The 21,225-nt window shown below is 39.3% G+C and overlaps 1 protein-coding gene across 5 annotated transcripts in view; it reads left to right on the top strand.

The window, feature by feature from the left end:
* Nucleotides 1–21,225, top strand: part of LOC134325082 (kelch-like protein 29) — a 279,536-nt gene that overhangs the window by 59,414 nt on the left and 198,897 nt on the right. For all 5 annotated transcript variants that reach the window (XM_063007116.1, XM_063007115.1, XM_063007112.1 and 2 more), the window contains one exon: nucleotides 1,062–1,370. In XM_063007116.1, the coding sequence (XP_062863186.1) occupies nucleotides 1,119–1,370 (252 nt within the window). In that variant the 5' untranslated portion in view covers nucleotides 1,062–1,118. The remainder of the gene's footprint in view (nucleotides 1–1,061; nucleotides 1,371–21,225) is intronic.

The following is a 21,225-nucleotide window of genomic DNA, read 5'->3' as shown; positions in this document are numbered from 1 at the left end:
AACACAACATTAAAATCCTTATAAATAAATACATGTATAGTATAAAAGCAGGAAATGAAATCTAAATACATCATACAAGTACACTAAATGATGGAGCAGTATTTGCAGTATAACCTGCTTATTCCTTCTTGAGTGCATTTCACCATGAATGCATATTTTGTGTTCAAGGATTGAACATTTTTGCTAAGGTGAAAAATATGTGGCTTTAACAGAAGATACATTTATTACTTTAATTAATGCTTCATCTTACAAAGCCGTCATTGCTCTTTTTACTTTCATCACTAGCTGCTTCTGCACACAGGGACACACGTTGGGGAGATGCTTATCAGTGTCTTTCATGACAGCCTTGCTGGCGAACAGCCATAAATATATCTGACCTTTATTCTGTCTTTAAAGTCTGTGCACGATCCAGTTTGTCCACTTACAAAAGAATCGGATTCAAGTCATTCATCTGGTTTAAAGATAATAAAAATACATATTTTTTGGCTTTTTATAACTCTAAGCCTGGTCGGATCTGATATGGCAAGGGTTTTAGATGTTCCAGTCATTGAAATCTTAAATAACGGCTGGCCGGTGTGACTGGAATTATAACAGCATCTCCTACAAGTATAACAGCAAGTGATTATATATCTTAATATAAGATTATATTAGATATTCAGCTAGTGTGTTAGATTGTTGTGCCCCCCACACACATATATAATATTAATTTTTATTTAATTTATTTTTATTTTATTATTTATTATTATTTATTATTATGTATTATTATTATTTTAAATCTATTTAATTTATTTGTTTTTTATTATTATTTTATATATTTATTTATTTTTGCATTTGTACATTTTATTGTACATAACATAAGCCATCAATTAGCAGATTAATCTTGATTTAGCATTTCACTTATATGTTAAAAGCTTACATTATTTTAGATTGTCAGCCAACCTGTGTATTGAGGAATTTAAAAAACGACAGGCCAGAAAATGTATGTAGCTTTATTCCTATATGATACATTAATTACTAGTAGCATTGTTTTACTCATTTTTTACCCACATTGTTTTTGCCAGGCTCTACCGAGCTTCTCCTGAGTAGAAGAGGCTTCTTTTACCTCCTCTTGACACGTGATGTCGCGCCATAACCACCGCTTTGAGCGGGACTTGCGGCCCGCCTGGGAAAGAAGAGATCGTAGCGGTACCTGCATCACGGCAAACGGCTGCGGCTCTTCCGCCATCTCCGTTACATCTAACAACCGGCCTGGCCTGCTGCCCCTGCCCGTCATGCCCTCTCTACTGCCCACTCCTGTCAATGGCACCACCTGCAGCACGGAGCTCGCCAGCAAGCGCTTAGCCTCCACCTGCAGTAGTTCCACAGTGAAGGTACGGCTTGTCTCTTGTTTTAAATATTAAGGTTGAAGCGAGTATTCAGCCAGCATGATTCCAGCAGCAAGATCTTGAGCAGTCTCAATTATGATTGTTCTTTATGTAAATGATTGTTCTCTTATATTTAAATGGTTTCGTAATAAAGTTCAGTTTCTACATTAAGTACTGCATTATAAAATCGAATGACACTGATCTTCATTTGTTATTTCATGTCTTATTTGACACATTTTTAATAATTGAACTTGGCTAATGATCTTTTAAAATGTCAATTATTACATTTCAGTTAATGCGATCAGGTGGGAATTATAAAACTGGATTGTATAAGGAGTTACATAAATTTTTAGTCATCTCTTTTAAAGAAAATCTTTATATGAATTTGCTTTCAGATAAAACAGATTTAAATGAGCCTTTGAGGAAAAGCTTTAGATGTGCATAATGCTGGACACAGCTAGAAATGCACACCAAAAAATGAGAAACAATTGATGTATGTTCACACTATGCAAAATATGACATAAGTGCTCTGCAGTTGTTTGTTATTTATTTTTCCCCAATGATATATTTGGAGGAAAAGACACTGCACACCAACACAACCCTGATTCTACCTGTAAAGATTGGTGGAGGGTGCATCACAGTGTGGTGTTGAGCTGCTTTGCTGATTCAGAGCCTGCAAAGCTTGCAAACTAAAAAGCTGCAAAATAAATTCAAACTTGTATCAAGCGGTTTACAGAAAATTGGGGACAAAAATACACAGTTGTATTTTGAAACAACCAAGTTTAAAAGGGTACACCAGTCTACAAGTGTACAAGTTTTGTGTGCAGCTACAAGAAACATCATAACTGTTAAAGGACCTACTGGTTATTAAATTCAAAGGTTTACAAACCTTTTCCAGCCAAGTCTGAATAAATATCAGTGTGTTAAGTAAAGACACAAGAAGTGCAACTGTTTGTGTGGTAATTATTTAGACAGAATATTTAAGTATTTAATGCACAAATCCATATACAGTGGTACCTTGTAACTCGACATCCCCTAAACTTAAAACCTTTGAAACTCAACACCCTTAGTGGAGAAATTTGTACCCTTAAACTTGATGTTTCCCTTAAACTCAACGTGTTCAGCTTAAAAAAAAAAAAAATGTAATTTCAAATTAACAATAAAGAGCCACTTTGTTCAGCTGTGCGGTGCGGTAATACGTCATCAAAGTGTAAATATGAGACGAATCTGCATTTATGTGTAATAACCATCAAATCCAGTCTGAAAGCATCCACATGTATCAGTATTTAACTGGATTCTCCTCACTGTTTTACTGTTAAACTTGTGTTATAGCTCAAGGTTCTGAGAATTAGTGAAAATCAGCTTTTCTGAGTCTAAAACACTTATAGTTAAAAAAAAAACAAAGAAAAAACATAAATTTCATTTATTAAAAGAACACTAAACTTCTCTTAATTATTACTGCTCAGAAGTTCTCTCCTCTAATAAAATTAAAAGCTTATTGTTTTAGTACAATAAGTCACGTTAAGCATTGTGGACCGGCACACTACATAGGAAATAACGGCATAGCCAGCGCAAAAGCTATTTTGCCGCTTCTTATGTGAATGCGCCCTTACTGAACGGAATACAGTATTCTTAGATCGAGCATCTCCACGATTAAGAAGCGTAAGAAAACATTCAAGAAGTAAAGGTAAAGTGCAGGTTTTATTGTATTTTTTATTGATTTTTAACTGTTTTCCAATTGTATTTTGATGATTTTTTTATATTTTACTTTACTTTCATTGTATAAGTGTAGAAAATGGCCCCATTATTTTACATTAGACTAAAATATATGCAGTTACATGGGACCATGGAACACATTAACAGGTTTTCCATACATCCTTATGACGTTTTAAACTCAACGCCAGTCCCAGAACCAATGAATGTTGAGTTTTAAGGTACCACTGTAATTTCAACTGCCTTACTGTTTATCAGTGGAGCTGATTTCAGTGAAACAATCTCATGTCCGTTGAAAGAAAAAAAAAATTGAGAGATAGAAGATCTTTGGGTCAATTTCTATCATCCATCACGAAAGGCCCAGAGCCACCACCTTTCCCCTGCATATCCCCATACATGATATTTCCTTCCTCATATCTGTGCCATCCATCACTGCTAGTGGTTGGCAAAGGTGATTATTGATCTGTGTCATGAGGAAACTCCTCTATGTCCTTTCACAGTCAGAACAGAGGTGTTAGAAAGGCACAACTGCAGATCTCTCTAGAAGTCCTCTAAATTAGAGACAGTGTGGGCTGTAATGTAATATACTCCTGCATTTTGCATATTACGTATTTCCCTGAGGGTGATATATATTTCTTATTTTAGTACATTTGAGTCCAGGTATGAAGCAATATATAAGGAAATGTTTCCATTTTCAGCAGTTTTGCATGGCTATTACACTAGAAATGACTTTGGGGGAAAGAAGTCTGTCTAGTGTTTAAGCTGTTGGCACTTATTAACTTCATGTCCAGGCTTATGCAACATTATGCTGGTGAATTTTTTTGCATACATTTTCATTTGATGCTTGTTGATGCTCATTTCTTGTGACAGTTACTTAACTGCAGAACTTAAATTCAGGTGAAACTTGCCACTTAAATGCAGAGATGCGATTCAGTTCTCCCACAGTTTGCAGAATTGCATCATATTGCACCAGCTGACCTGAAACCTTAGGTATAATATTGTTTCAGCTAGCTGTGGTATGATTTGGTTATGCTGGTGTGAAGAATTACACATTCCCAAGCCCAATTTGATGGATTTTGCTGTAAACGCCTGAAGTGTTATGATGTTGTTTTGTTAACATTAGTAGCTTATGAAATTAAAAATAAAATGTTTTAGGTTGTCTCCAGTTAGTCTGGCAGAGCCTTATTTGTGTCTCAGTTGAAGATTTGCGTGAGGTTATTAAATGTTTTCTGGTTGCCCAAGGCTGTTGTGTCTTACACTAAATGTTTTGTGTAAGAAAGACAACCTGGATAAAGTTCTATTATTCAAATTAAAACATACTAAAATTGAAATTAAAATTATTCTGTATAAATATTGAATAATTAAACAAATCTATAACTTAGATAAAGGCTATGTTTTGGTTAGTCACAGTGGGTCTGATAATACTAGGCACAAGGCAAGAAAACATCCCAGCCTGGGTTCCAATTCATTACATAGCCTTACACACTCATCCATGCAAACACAGTCACACCTAGCACAGTCAGTTAAACTACTGGCATGTTTTTTGCTTGGGAAAGGATCTGAAGGACTCTGAGGAAAGCTAGACAGACAAGACATGTGGAAAACAAGGCAAACTTTACCCAAGGTAACTAAAGCTTAATACTACCTGTTATGCCACAATGCTGCCTGAATGATAAATGTATTATTTGTTTGATATATTCTAAATGCACTGTAAAAAATGATTTTGGAGGGTTGTACAAATAACCCATACAAATCGTTTGTTAATATGAAATAAATAACAATGGGTAAATCTTACCCATACTACCTATTTGTTAAAAGTAACAACAACAACCTTAAAAAATCTAATAAACTTTACTCAAAAACTATTGGTTCTGCACTGCATTGTGCACTCGCACTTGACCCGGGAAGTTTGAAGCTTCTTTTTCCTCTCACATCTCTTGTTAGACTGTGGTGTTAAATGTAAGGTTCGTATTTAACATATTTTCTGTTTATCGCATAACGTATTTAAGGTTTATCACAAGATATTTAGTCGGCTGTATGAGACAAGAAATTAAACTAATAACTGTGTTGTATTGAGCCAAGAAACGCTTTCAGCTCAAGTTTAACCTGCCGACAGCAGTGAGTGGAAGAAACGCGACAGGCGCCATCATCACTGTTAAAGTGTAATGAGTAAAACTAGTGAGAACTTCGGACAATATACAGGTCCTTCTCAAAAAATTAGCATATTGTGATAAAGTTCATTATTTTCCATAATGTAATGATAAAAATTAAACTTTCATATATTTTAGATTCATTGCACACCAACTGAAATATTTCAGGTCTTTTATTGTTTTAATACTGATGATTTTGGCATACAGCTCATGAAAACCCAAAATTCCTATCTCAAAAAATTAGCATATCATGAAAAGGTTCTCTAAACGAGCTATTAACCTAATCATCTGAATCAACGAATTAACTCTAAACACCTGCAAAAGATTCCTGAGGCTTTTAAAAACTCCCAGCCTGGTTCATTACTCAAAACTGCAATCATGGGTAAGACTGCCGACCTGACTGCTGTCCAGAAGGCCATCATTGACACCCTCAAGCAAGAGGGTAAGACACAGAAAGAAATTTCTGAACGAATAGGCTGTTCCCAGAGTGCTGTATCAAGGCACCTCAGTGGGAAGTCTGTGGGAAGGAAAAAGTGTGGCAGAAAACGCTGCACAACGAGAAGAGGTGACCGGACCCTGAGGAAGATTGTGGAGAAGGGCCGATTCCAGACCTTGGGGGACCTGCGGAAGCAGTGGACTGAGTCTGGAGTAGAAACATCCAGAGCCACCGTGCACAGGCGTGTGCAGGAAATGGGCTACAGGTGCCGCATTCCCCAGGTCAAGCCACTTTTGAACCAGAAACAGCGGCAGAAGCGCCTGACCTGGGCTACAGAGAAGCAGCACTGGACTGTTGCTCAGTGGTCCAAAGTACTGTTTTCGGAAATCAAGGTGCCAGAGTCTGGAGGAAGACTGGGGAGAAGGAAATGCCAAAATGCCTGAAGTCCAGTGTCAAGTACCCACAGTCAGTGATGGTCTGGGGTGCCATGTCAGCTGCTGGTGTTGGTCCACTGTGTTTTATCAAGGGCAGGGTCAATGCAGCTAGCTATCAGGAGATTTTGGAGCACTTCATGCTTCCATCTGCTGAAAAGCTTTATGGAGATGAAGATTTCATTTTTCAGCACGACCTGGCACCTGCTCACAGTGCCAAAACCACTGGTGAATGGTTTACTGACCATGGTATTACTGTGCTCAATTGGCCTGCCAACTCTCCTGACCTGAACCCCATAGAGAATCTGTGGGATATTGTGAAGAGAAAGTTGAGAGACACAAGACCCAACACTCTGGATGAGCTTAAGGCCGCTATCGAAGCATCCTGGGCCTCCATAACACCTCAGCAGTGCCACAGGCTGATTGCCTCCATGCCACGCCGCATTGAAGCAGTCATTTCTGCAAAAGGATTCCCGACCAAGTATTGAGTGCATAACTGAACATAATTATTTGAAGGTTGACTTTTTTTGTATTAAAAACACTTTTCTTTTATTGGTCGGATGAAATATGCTAATTTTTTGAGATAGGAATTTTGGGTTTTCATGAGCTGTATGCCAAAATCATCAGTATTAAAACAATAAAAGACCTGAAATATTTCAGTTGGTGTGCAATGAATCTAAAATATATGAAAGTTTAATTTTTATCATTACATTATGGAAAATAATGAACTTTATCACAATATGCTAATTTTTTGAGAAGGACCTGTAATTAATTTCACAATAACGTTTTGGTTTTGTCTTTTATATGTTTCATAGGTAAGGCTTGAGTTAAGTTTCTGTACCTAATTAGACATAATTAGCATAAGCACTGTATAATTTCAAATCTCATGTTGACCATATACATATTTTGTACTTTGTGTTTTGTACTTTTATTAACAACTTTTTATGTAAATAGCTTGAATAGAACAAACTCAGATTTAAGTTTAAATGTGGCACTACACCATCATGCTTGTGTTTGGAAAAACGTTTGAATTGTTCAATAAACTATGCAAAGTACAGAGGGTCTTTTGTGCTTAATTTCTTTTTTTAATACATGATTAATTCTACAATATAAATACAGTAGACCCTTGACTTACGAATTTAATTGGTTCCAAATTTAATCCAAGTTTAATGTTCGTTAGTTAAACCTATTTTTTCCATAAGAAATAATTTAAACACCCCCTTACCTAACCTATCTAATGTCTTAAATGCTCTTTTTTGTTATAATTATATTTCCCTAGACATTCCTGCATTAAATAATAATACACAACAATTCACAGTAGTACTGTACAAAAAAACACACATTCAGTACAGTGTGTGTGCTGTACCATACATCATAATACATTTATAAAATGTATCTACCAGAAGCAACAATAACTCTCATATTTCTCTATTATTTCCTATTTTAACAGTATTGTATTTTGTAGGTGTAATTGCACGAAAGAAAGAATACTTCTCTCTCACTCACTGTCCCCTCTGTCTGATACACAGTGACAGCTACTGGCAGGAGTAATTGTACAACAACAAATGTAATAGTTTTTTTATTTTTTAACACTAGGCTTTATCTGCAGCTTCTTTGGGGACATTGTAATATTAAATTTTACAAAATATAAAGAAAACACAGAAAAAACACTGTCCGCTGTCTGACTGTTTGCTCACTGTGTGTATATATATATATTTATATATACAGTGTATCACAAAAGTGAGTACACCCCTCACATTTCTGCAAATATTTCATTATATCTTTTCATGGGACAACACTATAGACATGAAACTTGGATATAACTTAGAGTAGTCAGTGTACAACTTGTATAGCAGTGTAGATTTACTGTCTTCTGAAAATAACTCAACACACAGCCATTAATGTCTAAATAGCTGGCAACATAAGTGAGTACACCCCACAGTGAACATGTCCAAATTGTGCCCAAATGTGTCGTTGTCCCTCCCTGGTGTCATGTGTCAAGGTCCCAGGTGTAAATGGGGAGCAGGGCTGTTAAATTTGGTGTTTTGGGTACAATTCTCTCATACTGGCCACTGGATATTCAACATGGCACCTTATGGCAAAGAACTCTCTGAGGATGTGAGAAATAGAATTGTTGCTCTCCACAAAGATGGCCTGGGCTATAAGAAGATTGCTAACACCCTGAAACTGAGCTACAGCATGGTGGCCAAGGTCATACAGCGGTTTTCCAGGACAGGTTCCACTCGGAACAGGCTTCGCCAGGGTCGACCAAAGAAGTTGAGTCCACGTGTTCGGCGTCATATCCAGAGGTTGGCTTTAAAAAATAGACACATGAGTGCTGCCAGCATTGCTGCAGAGGTTGAAGACGTGGGAGGTCAGCCTGTCAGTGCTCAGACCATACGCCGCACACTGCATCAACTCGGTCTGCATGGTCGTCATCCCAGAAGGAAGCTGACGCACAAGAAAGCCTGCAAACAGTTTGCTGAAGACAAGCAGTCCAAGAACATGGATTACTGGAATGCCCTGTGGTCTGACGAGACCAAGATAAACTTGTTTGGCTCAGATGGTGTCCAGCATGTGTGGCGGCGCCCTGGTGAGAAGTACCAAGACAACTGTGTCTTGCCTACAGTCAAGCATGGTGGTGGTAGCATCATGGTCTTGGGCTGCATGAGTGTTGCTGGCACTGGGGAGCTGCAGTTCATTGAGGGAAACATGAATTCCAACATGTACTGTGACATTCTGAAACAGAGCATGATCCCCTCCCTTCGAAAACTGGCAGTTTTCCAACAGGATAACGACCCCAAACACAACCTCCAAGATGACAACTGCCTTGCTGAGGAAGCTGAAGGTAAAGCTGATGGACTAAACCCAATTGAGCACCTGTGGCGCATCCTCAAGTGGAAGGTGGAGGAGTTCAAGGTGTCTAACATCCACCAGCTCCGTGATGTCATCATGGAGGAGTGGAAGAGGATTCCAGTAGCAACCTGTGCAGCTCTGGTGAATTCCATGCCCAGGAGGGTTAAGGCAGTGCTGGATAATAATGGTGGTCACACAAAATATTGACACTTTGGGCACAATTTGGACATGTTCACTGTGGGGTGTACTCACTTATGTTGCCAGCCATTTAGACATTAATGGCTGTGTGTTGAGTTATTTTCAGAAGACAGTAAATCTACACTGCTATACAAGTTGTACACTGACTACTCTAACTTATATCCAAGTTTTATTTCTATAGTGTTGTCCCATGAAAAGATATAATAAAATATTTGCAGAAATGTGAGGGGTGTACTCACTTTTGTGATACACTGTATATATATATATATATATATATATATATATATATATATATATATATATATATATATATATATATATATATATATATATATATATATATATATATAGAGAGAGAGAGAGAGAGAGAGAGAGAGAGAGAGAGAGAGAGAGAGAGAGAGAGAGAGAGAGAGAGAGAGAGAGAGAGAGAGAGATCCTCACCAAATACAGACTGAGTGACCACAGCCTGGCCATCGAGAGAGGCAGGTTAAAAAAGTCCTGGATCCCCAGAGAGGAGAGACTGTGTGGTCACTGCAGGACAGGTGAGGTTGAGACAGAGGTGCACTTCCTTCTAAACTGCCCAAGATACACAACAATTAGACACAAGTATTTTGATCAGTTTGAAAGAGAGGTGAGCGGCTTCAGAACGCTGACAGACAGCGAGAAACTGGCCATTAAATTAGGAGAGGGACCATCAGCCTCCACTGCAGCCAGATATGTACAGGAGTGTCACACACTCCGGGAAAGTGAGTGAAACACCAGATAAAACCCCCCACCCACCCCCCGCACACACACCACACACCACACACACACACACACACACACCACACACATCGCACACCCACCACACACACACACAGTAATATTTTCTCTCTTTTTGTGTGAACAATTGTTTTATTACATAATGAATATTTTCTTACTATTTTTTTCTGTATATACTTGTTCTTTTTTCAAATATTTATATATACTAATGTAAGCTTTGACAATACAAATATGTAAATTTGTCATGTCAATAAAGCAAATTGAATTGAATTGAATTGAATTGAGAGAGAGAGAGAGAGAGAGAGAGAGAGAGAGACACGAGACGGTTGGAGTGAACTTGTTCATGACCTCACATTTCGTGATTTTGTAATCCGAAATTTGTTCGTACGTTAAGTTGAAACAGATCGTTCGTAACCCGAAATGTTCGTATGGTAAATCGTTCGTAACCCAAGGGTCCACTGTACTGAATATTGTGTAGGACAATATTTTTAGGTGAAGCTAAACTTTCCTGAATAAGTAATGGCTAGTCATATAGATTAGTTAATAGATATAATTATTAAATAGATTAATATTATCTACTGGCAATTGAAGAATAAACATTACACACTTTTTTTAAGTAATTATTTGTGTAATAAAATGAGATGTTTTAAGTAGATTTAACCTACTTTATTTTAGTATTTCAGATATGTTCAATTTGAGTAAAATCTACCCAAACAAACTGAGTGCAAATTGTTACCTCACTTTTTTTGAGTAGATTCTATAGGTGGTTTTTTACAGTTTGGTCTTAGAACACAGTGTAACTTAGCAATTAATAAGGTTATTAACACAGCTGACTAAACAACCCTAAACAGTAGAATATAGCACGATAAAATACATCTATACAGTCTATTCCAAGCTCATACACAATATATAATGAATAATATATAACTGGAATTTGCAATATTGTATACAATGTAGAGTTACATGCTAGAGTTAGCTCTTCCTTTATGAGCGAAGGTTCCACCTTTTCAGACATCAGTAATCAGTAGTGGCGTCTGTTGACAGTTGCAATTTGACTAAATTCAGACAGTTAAAAGTCAAAAGTCATAATTACATTTATACCTGATGTGAATTTTTGGTGTTTGTGGTTAGTATGGGAGTGAGGGGTGCATGAATGACTGAGGTGGTGAAAGAATGAGTATATAAACAGCCAAATTAGTGGGTGTTCGTTGCCCTGCCTTATACTGGTCCCCTTTCCATTGTGTATTCTTGCCTTGTACCCAGTGTCTGAGGGATTTCTGTCCCACTGTGACTTTGACCAAGAAGAAAATTTATTTGCTACCATGTTACGGAGTACTCACTTCTTTTCATTAATGGACTGATATTAAAAGCCCATGGAGCATGGAGTGGGATTGTAGGGGAAGTGTGAAAACAATTTGAGACTTTAAAATTGGATCACTGGTTGAGGAACTGTAAACTCTAAAGCTATTTATTAAAAATCAGCCATCCAAGATTTTAATTCATGACGCTTTAACATTGAATCTGTTACCCTTTTTTCTAGTCCTTCATGGCCAGTCGTTATCTCTAATGAGATTTGCCTTTGAGTAAAGTCACAGGAAAGTTGATTATGAATTGTGCTGTGATCAAATGCATCAAATGCCCACAGCGTTTCTAAAACCCATCCCTGTGTGAACATTGGAATAGTTGAATCCCAAGCACAAGCAGACTAATACTGTACCTTTAACTTTACTCATCAACTCAGTGTTCAAAACTTGGCTTACTATTGTACTACTATTGTAGTAGATCAAGTTTAGCACCTATGCAAACAATTAAAACCCTAATTCATATTTCTTTATGAATTTAGCCAGTTAGTCTTATTTGTATCTCAGTTGAAGATTTGCATGAGTTTGTTAAATGTTTTTGTCACGAATCCAGCCTCTCTGCTCCCAGAGTTCGTGTTTGTGTATATGCCACACCCTGGTCTCTGGGAGCACTTGGTCAAGGAGGCTTTTATTTATGCCTATGCACCCCCCATTCTGATTAGTCAATGAAGCTAATGATCCACAGCTGCTCCTCGTTGCAGGTAATTCTCAGGGCATTTAAAGAAGCAGCTGTGAATCCTTCAGCGGAGACTATTTTGTTTTTTCCCAGCGCATGACTTGTGCATGGCTATCTTATTCGGCTTTGTTTGGTTATCTTGTTCATGTTCATGAGTATTATGGTTGTCTTGTTTGTAGTATCTTGTCTTGTAATCCGATTAATGTTTCTAGTTATAAGTTTTGTTTAGTGATTCTGTCTTGTACTTGTGGTATAGTTCATGTTCTTTGTTAGCATTTAGTTTAGCCTTAGCATAGGGTTCAGGTTTAGCTTTAGCATTGTTCATGTTTAGATTAGTGTTAGCATTTAGCATTTAGATTAGCTATTAGCATAAGTCATGTGTTTGGTCTTGTCTACCCCGTAGACAAGCAAACTTATATCTATATTTAAAACATTTGTATATGCAGAACCCAAGTGATTTTCAAGCTGTTTCCCAAACTGGATGTGCTACATAGTGTATGTTACTGTTGAACAGAATATTTAGTAGGGTAAGATGCGGTTTGAAACATAGTCTGTTTCCGTCCCTGTGCGTGGTCTATCTGAGGTTAATCCTGCCCAAGTAAGACAATTTTACCCAAAGAATCTTCTAAAATTCTCTAGACTTACCTTATTAGATATAGTCTGGCCAGACTATCTGAATCCATGTTGTTTTATTAGTGAGTAGCTTTACCACTCGCTCTACAGCATCAGTAGTCAATTCACGTTCAGAACAGATTTAGTAAATAGATATTTCAGGAGTCTGTGTGAGAGGGTATAAGCATAGTCTCAGTCAGTCTACTTCCCACACACACACAGTTAGCACTGATCTATTTGTTTTTCTCCTGTAATCATCACTATCTTTTTTTGGCTCAGTTTCAAGATGCTGGAAAGTTTAGTAACTATTTTAAGCTGTATCTGCAAGCTGCCCTCTTCCCACTGTCCGCTTTAACACGTTTCATTTTGTCAGCAGAGCGCACTCCCATTTAGATTTGTTTCAATGACATTATGCAAAATATGCTGTCAGGGTGTGCCAAAACACACAGAGCTTCTCAATCTTAGCAATTTACTACATGAAGAAAAGCAATGAATGAAGGGCCTTTGGGGGAAATATTGTCAAGTCATCGTGCAAATATTTTAAATTGTTTGTTTTCACCCTAATGGCAATTTCATTATTACAATGAGAACTGACAAAAAAATCCAACTGTGGTTCAAATTACAGGCAAGATTAAGGTGGCTCCTAGTTAATACTCGGACCCCCCCAAAAAGAGGCCAAACAAAAGTTTGGGGTTAAACTGTAACTTCAGACAAAACCTTCAAACTAGATGATGTTAGTGTTCATTAATATGCAGTTGACGCAATGTACGTAGTTCAGGAACTCGGTAAGCAATGAAGCTAGATAGCTGCTACTTATATGAACCTACAGTGCCTTGTCTAAAGCAACTACAACCTTAATAAAGACATAGCCAATCAATAATGGTAGTGAAGGAAGGCAGATAAGACAAGAAATGGTATGATTATATATATATATATATATATATATATATATATATATATATTAGGGCTGTCGAAGTTAACGCGATAATAACGCATTAACGCAATCTCAATTTAACGCGATTAAGATAAATAGTGCCGTTAACGCAAATTCTAGTTCATGTTGAGACTTGACTGGTAGAACAAACGTTTTAATGTCGGACATGTCACCGTTTTTCATTTGCAGTTTGTTAACAAAATGTAAAAGAGCGTCGTAGCATCTGCACTTGCATAATAAAGAAATAAATACACGCTATATTCACAAGTTGTCAGGAGCAGAACACTTTATTAACTTATTCTGTTACGGTAAAGAATACCGGACAGCTGAGTCAAGCACGTTGTCCATGAACTATGGAAGCCCCAAAGGGTCAAAACACACTCACTTCGTGTAGAAACGTCCATCAAACCATTGGATAGTATTACTGCCTAGTATGTGAGTGAATAAAACTCCCTTACAGTTTTCTCTTGTCCCAGCAGTTTTTAACATAAGTACATTTAGCATAAAATGTGTTCACCATTTTAATTGTAACATTTCACTTAAAAATCCTTGTTTTCTATAACATTTACACAGATTTTTTTAAATGCGATTAATCGCGATTAACTATATGAAATTCTGAGATTAATCGCGATTAAAAATTTTAATCGTTTGACAGCCCTAATATATATATAATACTCTCTCTCTCTCTCTCTCTCTCTCTCTCTCTCTCTCTCTCTCTCTCTCTCTCTCTCTCTATATATATATATATATATACAGTGTATCACAAAAGTGAGTACACCCCTCACATTTCTGCAGATATTTAAGTATATCTTTTCATGGGACAACACTGACAAAATGACACTTTGACACAATGAAAAGTAGTCTGTGTGCAGCTTATATAACAGTGTAAATTTATTTTTCCCTCAAAATAACTCAATATACAGCCATTAATGTCTAAACCACCGGCAACAAAAGTGAGTACACCCCTTAGTGAAAGTTCCTGAAGTGTCAATATTTTGTGTGGCCACCATTATTTCCCAGAACTGCCTTAACTCTCCTGGGCATGGAGTTTACCAGAGCTTCACAGGTTGCCACTGGAATGCTTTTCCACTCCTCCATGACGACATCACGGAGCTGGCGGATATTCGAGACTTTGCGCTCCTCCACCTTCCGCTTGAGGATGCCCCAAAGATGTTCTATTTGGTTTAGGTCTGGAGACATGCTTGGCCAGTCCATCACCTTTACCCTCAGCCTCTTCAGTAAAGCAGTGGTCGTCTTAGAGGTGTGTTTGGGGTCATTATCATGCTGGAACACTGCCCTGCGACCCAGTTTCCGGAGGGAGGGGATCATGCTCTGCTTCAGTATTTCACAGTACATATTGGAGTTCATGTGTCCCTCAATGAAATGTAACTCCCCAACACCTGCTGCACTCATGCAGCCCCAGACCATGGCATTCCCACCACCATGCTTGACTGTAGGCATGACACACTTATCTTTGTACTCCTCACCTGATTGCCGCCACACATGCTTGAGACCATCTGAACCAAACAAATTAATCTTGGTCTCATCAGACCATAGGACATGGTTCCAGTAATCCATGTCCTTTGTTGACATGTCTTCAGCAAACTGTTTGCGGGCTTTCTTGTGTAGAGACTTCAGAAGAGGCTTCCTTCTGGGGTGACAGCCATGCAGACCAATTTGATGTAGTGTGCGGCGTATGGTCTGAGCACTGACAGGCTGACCCCCCACCTTTTCAATCTCTGCAGCAATGCTGACAGCACTCCTGCACCTATCTTTCAAAGACAGCAGTTGGATGTGACGCTGAGCACGTGCACTCAGCTTCTTTGGACGACCAACGCGAGGTCTGTTCTGAGTGGACCCTGCTCTTTTAAAACGCTGGATGATCTTGGCCACTGTGCTGCAGCTCAGTTTCAGGGTGTTGGCAATCTTCTTGTAGCCTTGGCCATCTTCATGTAGCGCAACAATTCGTCTTTTAAGATCCTCAGAGAGTTCTTTGCCATGAGGTGCCATGTTGGAACTTTCAGTGACCAGTATGAGAGAGTGTGAGAGCTGTACTACTAAATTGAACACACCTGCTCCCTATGCACACCTGAGACCTAGTAACACTAACAAATCACATGACATTTTGGAGGGAAAATGACAAGCAGTGCTCAATTTGGACATTTAGGGGTGTAGTCTCTTAGGGGTGTACTCACTTTTGTTGCCGGTGGTTTAGACATTAATGGCTGTATATTGAGTTATTTTGAGGGAAGAATAAATTTACACTGTTATATAAGCTGCACACAGACTACTTTTCATTGTGTCAAAGTGTCATTTTGTCAGTGTTGTCCCATGAAAAGATATACTTAAATATCTGCAGAAATGTGAGGGATGTACTCACTTTTGTGATACACTGTAGTATATATATATACAGTATATACATATATATATATATATATATATATAATGATGTAAAAGAAAACGTAATTCTTCAGACCAGGCCACCTTCTTCCATTGCTCTGTGGTCCAGTTTCGATGCACACGTGGCACTTTCAGCGGCGACAGGGGTCAGCATGGGCAGCCCCATACCCAACAAACTGTGATGCACTGTGTATTGAAACATTGCAGTTTCATTGAGTTGTCATGGTGATAGTGGACGCTGGCTCATTTGGCTGCCGCTGCTGAATTTTGTCATGTTTTGCAGTGTTTTGTTGTATTTTTGTCATGTTTTTCTTTTACTTTTGTCTATTTGTGGTCGCTGCCACAACTGTTGCTCTGTTTCTTCTTCGTCGGGTGGTCTCTGCGTCTGTTGGGTACTGGATTGCTGGCGTGTGTTGGATAATTTTGAAAGATGCGGACGCTGATTGCAGTGTGCAGCTATGGAATTGCTTGGACTCCGATTCCGGCTTCCCTCCCCCGGGCCACCTTCGGCTTTGTGCTTGCATCGGGATGTCGTGCTCCTCCCTCGCCGAGGGTGCATCCATCGTGGATCTCGTGGGAGTTTCGGGTTTGATGGCACTAGTGGTGTGCTGACTGGCCTGGCTGGGTTGGCTAGCATGGAACTTGACCTGAACTTTCTCCACTTTGGATTACTTAACATCTGTTTGCTATCTGGCAAGAGTCCTCTGGTCTATGATCTCCTGAAAGATCATGGATATGACTTCCTTTGCTTGACTGAGACATGGCAACAACCTGGTGACTTCTCCCAGCTGAATCAGTGCACTCCACCTGGGTTTGTTTACATCTGCGAAGCTCATGTCACGGGATGAGGAGGTGGTACCGCGATTCTCTATGGAGAGAAATGTAGGGTTTCCACAGTATCTGTTCTTTATTCACTTGATTGTTCAATGTTAATTGTATATGTCTTGTATTGTCTGTGTATTGTTTAACTGCTCTGTAAGATGTAAGGTGCCCTTGAGTGCTTTGAAAGGCGCCTATAAATAAAATGCATTGTTATTATTGTGACATCTTTCCATCAGAACCATCATTAACCTCTTCAGCAATTTGAGCTACAGTAGCTCGTCTGTTGGATCGGACCACACGGGCCAGCCTTTGATCCCCACGTGAATCAATGAGCCTTGGCCGCCCATGACCCTGTCGCCGGTTTACCACTGTTCCATCCTTGGACCACTTTTGATAGATACTGACCACTGCAGACCGGAAAACACCCCACAAGGAGGAGATGCTCTGACCCAGTCGTGTAGCCATCACAATTTCAAACTCGCTCAAATCCTAATGCTTGTCCACTTTTCCTGCTTCTAACACATCAACTTTAAAGATAAAATGTTCACTTGCTGCTCAATATATTCCACCCACTAACAGGTGCCTTGATGAAGAGATAATCAGTGTTTTTCATTTCACATGTATATGTATGTATATATATTTAATATTCTTCATTGCTGTAAAGTGTCACAAAACAGTGCTGGCGATCTCAATTTCACTTTACTGTACTTCTGTATACGATTTTAGCAGACCTGTTATGTTGCTTGTAGATATTACCACTCCACAATAAGTGTTCCTAGAGTTGGCTGAGGCAGCTTTAGCAGGGCAAAATTTGACAAACGGATTTGTTCAAAATGTCAGTGCATTATTTCACTGCCAGACTCAAACTCAACTCAAACGAAGCTTTATTGGCATGACAAAATATGGACATTCGCATTTCCAAAGCATAATTACAGTTTTAGGAAATATAATTAAAATAAAATAATAACAATAGACAATATGCAATATATTAAGTTACAGGGATACAAATAAAATTTTAAGAAAAACAGTGCAAATAGTAACAACAATGCAACAGTGCAAGTAACAATAAAGAAAAAAATAATAAATGTAAGCAGTATGAACAAATGTGTGTGTGTGTGTGCGTGTGAGAGACACATGGTCACCCACTGTTCCTTACCTGGTGGCAGAGTGTGTGTTTATGGATTGCTGCTAGTGTGCCGCTCTCTCTGTGCTCCCCCAGTAGGTGGGGCAGTTTTGTTGGTGTCTGGGAGGGAGTTAAAGTTAAGGATGATGATTTTAAAGTTGGGGAAGAATTGGGACCGCATGTGGTGGTACTTGGTACATTGGGTGAGGAAGTGTAGCTCTGTCTCTACTGTACTGAGAGTGCAGTGGCATAGTCTCTTCTCTCAGGGCAGCTGGGACCGGGCGTGTCGCCCCGTCTCCATGACCAGGTTGTGTGCATCCAGTCAGTACCTTGTCAAGGTGTTTCTCAATTTAGGATCAGACACTGTGCTGAGATAATCTGCTCCACTGTAGTGTTTGTTAATGGCCAAATAACATTTACATTTACATTTTTGGCATTTAGCAGACGCTCTTATCCAGAGCGACTTACAGAAGTGCTTCCATAGTAAACATTTCATTACTCTAGTCTAAGTAAACAACAGTCCAAGAACACAAATCTGCTAAAACCTGTTTGAACCAAAGTGGGTTTTTTTTGTTGGTTTTTTTAAATGATAAAGAAATGAATAAGAGTGTTAGTAAGTAAGTACAAGTCAGCTTAACTTAAGTGCTTAGTAACGAGGTGAGTTTTTAATCGTTTTTTTAAAGACAGCAAGCGATTCAGATGTTCGGACAGACAGAGGAAGTTCATTCCACCATTTGGGTGCCAGTACAGAGAAGAGCCTTGATGCTTGTCTTCTTCGAGTTCTGGGTGGAGGATCAAGTCGAGCGAGATTAGTGGCTCGGAGGTTGCGTGGTACAGAGCGGGGTTTGATTAGACCTCGAAGGTAGCTTGAGGCTGGTCCATTTTTGGCTTTGTAGGCGAGCATCAGTGTTTTAAACTGAATGCGTGCAGCTACAGGAACACTGACACTGCTTGATCTTATGTATCCATTAGAAGTTGGTCTGCTCAGCTGAATTTGATAGTAAGCAAGGTTGTCCATATAGTTTTGGCCATGTAGTGTATGATTATGATTGGTGTCAAAATGTATTCAATCCAAATCCTATTTACATTCCCGAATAATGAAGAATGGCATTTAATTTCTGTCTTCTCATCTCGAGTTAGTTGGCTGCAGTGCTGTGTGTGGGAAAGCTCACACTCCTGTGTTATGCTTTCCTATCACTCTTGGAAATTATGTAAATCTGTTCTGCCTAATTTATTTAAAATAAAGCTTTTCTGGTTTTGCCGTCTTGCTTGCTACCATGGCACAAACGGCAGTGCCAACTACCAGTTGACACATTTATACTGTCACATGGGTTGTGCCACAGTTACATTAATCTCTTTCTGGCACAAACGAAATTTGTACAGAAATAAAATTGTTTTCTCAAATGCTTTTCACAGTAGTAGCTGTTGCCCCAGAGCGGCTGAGGGGACAAGAGATATTACTCAGAACCTACCGAGAATGTGAATGTGTGAGAGGGCAAAGCTCACGCAGCTTTAAAAATGGCCTGAGCTCTCCCAGTGTCCATGCCAATCCAAATCTCCCAGGTTGTTGTTCGGGAGCCAGCAGAGCTGCTATAAAGAACGCGCTGCGCCCAGACCTTTTTGTTCAGAGGCATCAATGTTCCCTCTCCATTTGTCATTGTGGGCACAGAATCATGGCAGGGCTAAAGAGGAGGCTTCATAGTTGATAGCAGAGATAGGAATAGCAAATAAGAGCACAACAGCTTGTATGCTGCATTGGGGCTTTCTGAAAGGCAGACGATGATCCTGGCCAGCACTGGGTGGATTAGATGACTGGAAGACTGCCATCGCAAATGGGAACGGCTTATTTGACCAAAGTGGGAAGAATCTGCACACACACTGGAGTTATAGGATTTTACAAGCTGTGAGCTGTGAATGGTTACAAATGGTTTGCAAATTGCATGAAATAAATGTACATTTTAAATAAGATTTTCAGTGAGTGTGTCTACATACACACTAATATACATAATATAACATACATAATATAACATACAAAGGGCAGTTGTAGCCTAGTGGTTAAGGTACTGGACTAGTAACCAAAAGGTCAAGCCCCACCACTGCCAGGTTGCCACTGTTGGGCCCTTGAGCAAGGCCCTTAACCCTCAATTGCTTAGACAATATACTGTCAGTACTGTAAGTTGCTTTGGATACAAGCATCTGCCAAATGCTGAAAATGTAAATGTAATATTTTGTTTACCAATAAATTCCTGATTAATTCCTGATTTGCATTTAAATATTTAACCAGGCTTTAGGTCAAGACCTTTAATAAGCAATCTAAAGATGACCACAGTTGCGCATGTGTGAAATCTGTTCTGAGGTCCTACTGATAAAAAGATTTGGGGTTTAGGTCTGGGTGCAGTCCATGCTTTGTGTAAATGTGATTCTCTTTCAAGGCTGGCAATGAAGTATGTCAAACGTATAACATTACTGTATTTTTCTGGTTTTACGATGGTCCTGGCCAGCGGTGGGCAGATTAGACTGGAGGATCGAGGGCAGCGAGATATTCCGCTTGCACACCAGCGCTGAGATTCTGAACTCCTCGGTTCAGAACTCGCCGTTGCCACCGGTCATAATTGCCAATTCCTGCAGCAGACACTAATTGGCTACCATTTTACGATGTTCCTGGGCAGCGCTGGGTGGATTAGACTGGAGGATTGAGGGCAGCGAGATATTCCGCTAGCACACCAGCGCTGAGATTCTGAACTCCTCGGTTTGAAACTCGTCGTTGCCACCGGTCATAATTGCCAATGCCTGCAGCAGACACTAATTGGCTACCGTCTCTGCTAGGGCGGGATGATCGGACTGTGTGGGTGGTGTCTTCTAACACTGTGCAAGGACCTTGATTAGCAGATGGAGCACCTGTACAGAATGCATGGCTGAAAAAGAAAGGGTCCTCTATGGACTGCGCACGGGCCGGAGGAGGCGTGAGCAGGAAATATACCCTCCTCTAATGCAATCAGGGATCCACAGCAGCGGAAGATAAATTGACTACACTAAATTGGAAGAAAAATGCAAGAAAAAGCATCAATAAATAGACTGGAGGACTGCCAACCAAATTAAATGTGTATGTGTATATACACCGATCAGGCATAACATTATGACCACCTCCTTGTTTCTACACTCACTGTCCATTTTATCAGCTCCACTTACCATATAGAAGCACTTCATAGTTTTACAATTACCGACTGTAGTCCATCTGTTTTACTGCATGCTTTGTTAGCCCCCTTTCATGCTGTTCTTCAATGGTCAACTCTCCCAGGACACTACAGAGTACGTATTATTTGGGTGGTGAGTGTAGAAACAAGGAGGTGGTTCTAATGTTACGGCTGATCGGTGTATGCATACACT

The sequence above is a fragment of the Trichomycterus rosablanca genome, chromosome 13, assembly GCF_030014385.1.
Source record: "Trichomycterus rosablanca isolate fTriRos1 chromosome 13, fTriRos1.hap1, whole genome shotgun sequence".
Taxonomy (NCBI): Eukaryota; Metazoa; Chordata; class Actinopteri; order Siluriformes; family Trichomycteridae; genus Trichomycterus; species Trichomycterus rosablanca.
This window is presented reverse-complemented; position numbering and strand designations above follow the sequence as displayed.